At 47.5% G+C, this 5,105-nt stretch overlaps 1 protein-coding gene across 1 annotated transcript in view; it reads right to left on the bottom strand.

The window, feature by feature from the left end:
* Nucleotides 1–4,569, bottom strand: part of LHFPL1 (lipoma HMGIC fusion partner-like 1) — a 30,294-nt gene extending 25,725 nt beyond the window's left edge. The window contains 3 exon segments of the mRNA XM_019540462.1: nt 316–335; nt 2,933–3,343; nt 4,543–4,569. Coding sequence (XP_019396007.1) covers nt 316–335; nt 2,933–3,343; nt 4,543–4,569 — 458 coding nt within the window.
* Nucleotides 4,570–5,105: the final 536 nt, after the last annotated feature.

Raw genomic sequence — 5,105 nt, 5'->3', positions numbered from 1 at the left:
GACTCGATGATCTATTGAGGTCCCTTCCGACCCTAGCATCTATGAATCTATGAATCTATGAGAGCCAGTTATAGCAAAAAAATAGACAAAAAAATAGACAGGGAAAGACATAGTTCCCAGGACTGTTTATGCATTTTATATTAGACAGAAATTACCCTGGCTGAAGGGCCCAGGACTCAGGTCTTTTCCCCTCCCAAGGGAATGCCATCCTCACTGGGCTTATGGGCTAATGACAGACATTCAAAAAAACAGAGTCTGAATTGATCCAATCTTTGCAGGTTAGTCTAACCTGGCTAGGATAAACCAGTTTGTAACTGTAAATACATCCCCCCGGACTAAAAAAATGCAGGCACATGCCTGCAGTGGGTTGGGCTAGAAGCCTGGGGGGTGCTAGAGCAGACCTCCCTTCCCTTCCATAGTGCTGAACTGAAGGGACGCATGGCCAGACCCTGGCAGGCTGCTCTGATTAAGGAGGGGTTCCCCCCACCCTCCTAACCTTACCAGCAAGGAATTGATAACACAGCATTTATCACCCAATTAAGAAAGCAACAGAGGGGCATTACCAGCTACCTGTTGATTCTGCCTTTGTCCCATCTGCCACAGCTTGTGGTCTGCTAGCTAACACTGTGTGTCTGTGTAAGGCAGAGAGGACACTGGAATCCCTACTTAGCAGGGAGTGGGGAGGGGGTGGGGGAGCCAGGGCGATGCCTGCAGTCATGGGGGAGCCAGGCCGATGCCTGCAGTCTCTGCTGGAGCTCCAGCAAGGGAGCAGAGGGGAGAGGAGGGGCTAGCTCTGATGTGGAGCAGAGAGCCCCGCCCAGCCCAGACAGCATGCCGAGATGCTGGGGGAGCCTGTTTTAACTTAAACCAGGAAGGGGTTTGAGACAGACATTGCATAAACCAGTTTGACCCAAATCAGTTAAGTCTCATACTACATTCAATCAGGTTTATCTCAAACTGGTTTCAGCCATTTTCAAACTGGTTTATGTGCACTGAACATCTGTTCTGTTACAGGTTTAAACCAATTTCTGATCACTTAAACCAGTTTATGCATAATGTCTGTCCCTAGTCATGGGGTCATTCTTCCTCTTGCTTTCTCTCCTTCAGTGCTTATGAATCCTGCACCCTTAGTTTCAACAGGAGAGACGGTATATGACCACAACTAAACTGTTCTACAGGCTAATGGTTGGGGCACGATCCTCAGAAGTGCCAGATGTGGGTTTGAGTGCTCTGAGGTTGAAGAGGGCCTAAAGTTCAGGTTCCTACTTCTTGGGCATGTGCTCAAACCAATAAGCTATTGGGCAACAAATGTGAGGTGCTGTGCTTTGCACTGAACTCCATGCTCTCTGTGCCAGTCGTGCAGTAGGTGTGCTATACAAGCACCTAACACAACCTTTTGGGAGCCAACCTTTTTGTCAGGCATGCCACAAATTAGCCTTGCACCCTCCTCAAGTGCCACTCCAATCCCCTTCCCCTGCCCAATATGCTGTTCTGCTTTCTGCCCCCTGCCCTCTCTGCCACTGTGCTGTCTGTTCCCTCCCCAGTCTGCCATGTGCCACACACAGAAGCTGCCCATGCCACTTGTGCCTGCAAGTCATGGGTTGACCTAAAAGACCATGTACTGAGACAGAATGTAGATGCTTCCTAGCACTAGTCTGTCTTACAGCAAAGCATATGCAGGCGTGCTGGATTTTGAATCTCATCAAAGCATGTTCAGTAGCCCATTTGGGGTGCTTAGGTTCAGGCCAAGATGAAGGCACCTACTGATTCTACGCAGGTAAGTGGTTGCATGGCCACTACAGTGGAGTCGATCTGGATTGCTTTTTGTGAGTTAGATCCCTACATTCTGCCTAAGTCCTATTTTAGACCCCTATGAGAAGACTTTGATGCTGGCTCTAACCAAGTTTTTAACTCAGGGTACAGAAGTCTGAGACAGAATCAGGAAATGAATTGAAGTCTTTTATGTATTTGTCCTGTGCTTTAGCCAGAAGCCTATCCTACTTTCTTCCCCTTTGTGTACCAGCATGCAGAATACTGCTCTCCTTGTGTTACTGTCTGACACTGCATGGCAGGCTGCCTGATTCTGAAAGGATCTGTTCAAAGCAGTTTGTACTCTGTTGTTGAGGGTGACTTGCCTGCATGGGGGGGAAGATCCTGGAGAGAGATGCATCTGTTACAGAGCTCTGGAGGCCAGAAGTCAATTAAAACATTTGCATTTTGGCACCATCCTTGTTATAGCTTCCCTAGGGTTCTTGCCAATAACCCTGGATCTGCATTTTTAACAATATCTCTTTGTTTTGTTGAGTTGGAAGCCCTTCCAAGCAAACACAAGCAGGCTGGCGGGACAAGTCCATCACATTCTAAGATGTAAAATGAGGAAACTACAAATCTTAGCGCCCTTAAAAGCGCCACTAAATGCAACTCTAGTTCCCAGGGTTTTTCATCCTCTGCTTTGCTAGTTTCAAAAGCTTTTATAGCTAAAATCCTTCTGGATGTAGGTTATCAAAGTTACACAGAGCACCCTCATGTGAGGATGCTTTAGTACATAGGGGAAAAGTTAGGCACCTGGCTTTGAAGCAGTGCCTTCAGCTGAAGTAGATGTACCCATAAGCCCGAAAGTTGTAGATGTGCCTGAAAGCTTGCAAAGAACAATTTTTCCAACTCTTTAGTTGGTTTAAAGAAAGAAATCACATCTACCCAAAGAACCGTGTCTGTAGATGCTCTGCATTTTTGCTGCATAACCACACCAGCAAAGGGCCTCACATCTGCTCCACACGTTCTACACGTCATGTAGCTGCTCATAGCATGGTACTGGGCATATGCATTGGCTCCCTGTTCAGGGTGTACATATGCGTGCACACTTGTTGCCCATCAGTGGCCTGAAACCAGTCAAGGAATTGATATAACATAAGCTACTGACATTACCTCTTACAAACGGGACTGCCCCCAAGAAGCACCCCATCATCCAAGAGATGGCCTCTTCCGCACAGCAACCCAGGATGGCTGCTAATGCCACCAGGAGCAGCATGGCACAGCCAGCCTCTGTCACCACAGTGCAGATCTGCCAAGACAAGCTGGGAATGGCATCAAAACTGGCATACCGCCCACGCTCTTCCATCGTCACCAGGCTCCTCTCATGTATCTGGGCAAGGTATATGCACCAGCGGAAGAGGCCAAATGAAACTGGCTTCCCCAGCTGGGAACCAAGGAGCCAGTAGGGCATAAAGTAACCAGCTGAGCTGGCAACTGCTGTGAGAATGAAGAGGAAAGCCCAGAGCACCCCAACCAATGTTAGACTACTGCCAGTCTTCTCAGGTGACAGCAGGGGCAGCCGGCTTGGTCTCTACAGACCTTAAAGGCAAGGAAGGAAGTCACTGCAGGGACCCACCCTGAGAGAACAGTAATGCTGTGTCTGATTCATCCCCCTGCTCCCAGGGGCAACACGATCCTTTCTTTTTCTCCAGAGTCTTATAAATATTACTGCTGGAGGTAGCAAACCATGACAGGACTGCAGCACCCTTCTTATTTCATTACACTGTGTTAGTCCTTATCTGAATGTTGCTCAATCCGTGCTTACATCTGTTAAATGATACTGAGAGAAGATCAAGAGAGATCGGTTTCATATTTGTTCAAGCTGCTAGAAGTTATGGCTTTGCTGTGTCACTACCTGTTGACCTTGTAAGAGGCTCTGACCATGTTAGTGAGTAGTCTAATGGAAGCACAATGCTCAGCTGCCATCTTTGAAAGAGAAAAGTTGCCCAATAAGTGAAGTGTTTGATCAGCTTCACAAAGTAGATTAAACATGTCATTGGTCCAAAGAAATTCTGAGTATGTAATGTTACTTAAAGGTCCATCATTAATGCAATTGTGATATGGCCAACAGTGGGTCTGGCCTTGCCTTTGCAGACATAAAAATTGAATTTAAAAGTAAATTAAGGTATTACAAATGGAAGAGGTTATCAAAAAAGAACCATTTACTTTATTGCTCTAGTTCAGTGGTGCTCAACCTCCTGCCCTTCACTCCTCCTCTGCTGTCAAATTTCCAGACCTGTAAGCAGCGCATGGGCTGGATTGAACAGCCCCACAGCCAGGTCCAGGGCATTGGGCTGGGCTAACATGCCCATGGACTGACCTTACATGCTGACTCCACGCTGGATCCAGCCCATGAACTGACTCTACCCATGGGATCCGGCCCCATGCCACTCATCTGGCCTTCAGCCCATAAGTTTGAGCACCGCTGCTTTAGTTTGTTCCCCTCGAGCACATGATGGTTTGAGCACAGGCAGTGGTCACCATTTCCCCTGTGTAGCTCAACACTTTCTGTCCTGCTGTAAAGATCCCTCAAAACCTCCATGGGGGTATAGAGAACTCCTTATAAAGTCAAATGAAAAATTATGAATAATTTGTTAGAAATCAGATAATATGATTGAAAAAGGCTTCCCTCAGGCCTAGGGCTATTTTTCCTATGAGTCAGTGTCACAGTATGGACCATGCTTCTTTAACTAACGTGAGACTTTACAATGCTTATATGGCTCCCAATACCTTAATACCTGAACGAGTCTGAGCCATCGGTATCGTCAACCCCACCAAGAGTGCTACGGCCCCCATGTTACAGAAGGAACTGCAGCACTAAGAGTTTGTCTATACCTCATCCTCAGTGCATCCCAGGACAGATGCTTCTGACTTTGTCCTCTCCACCCATTCCCACTCACATGCCCTAAACCTGGAAGCATGTCAGTGAAACCATTCAAGGGGTGTCTCCACCATGGCTACTCTTGAGATCACTGTGTCTGACAGACTAGAGAGTTGCTTCCCTAAAACAGGAGCCAACAAGCAGGGCATACATGGGAACATCCCTGCAGGGATGTGGCAAGGACACAGTATAGACAAGAGACTTCCCCATGGTTACACAGGAAGTCTGTGGCAGAACAATGAACTGAACCCAAGTCTCTGGAGCTCCCAACCAGCATCCTAACCACTGGACCATCCTCCCTGGCCTACCGATCCTAGTTGTGCACCAGTTCCAGAAAGCCCCTAGTCTCCCATTTCTTTCATCTGAGCTCCATGACTGCTGAGTGCGTAATTAAAGACAGAGAACCCTTTGA

This window comes from Crocodylus porosus, unplaced genomic scaffold (genome assembly GCF_001723895.1).
Source record: "Crocodylus porosus isolate Cpor-Errol unplaced genomic scaffold, CroPor_comp1, whole genome shotgun sequence".
NCBI lineage: Eukaryota > Metazoa > Chordata > Crocodylia > Crocodylidae > Crocodylus > Crocodylus porosus.
Note: the sequence above shows the minus strand (reverse complement) of the source record. Positions and strands in the feature narration are given on the sequence as shown.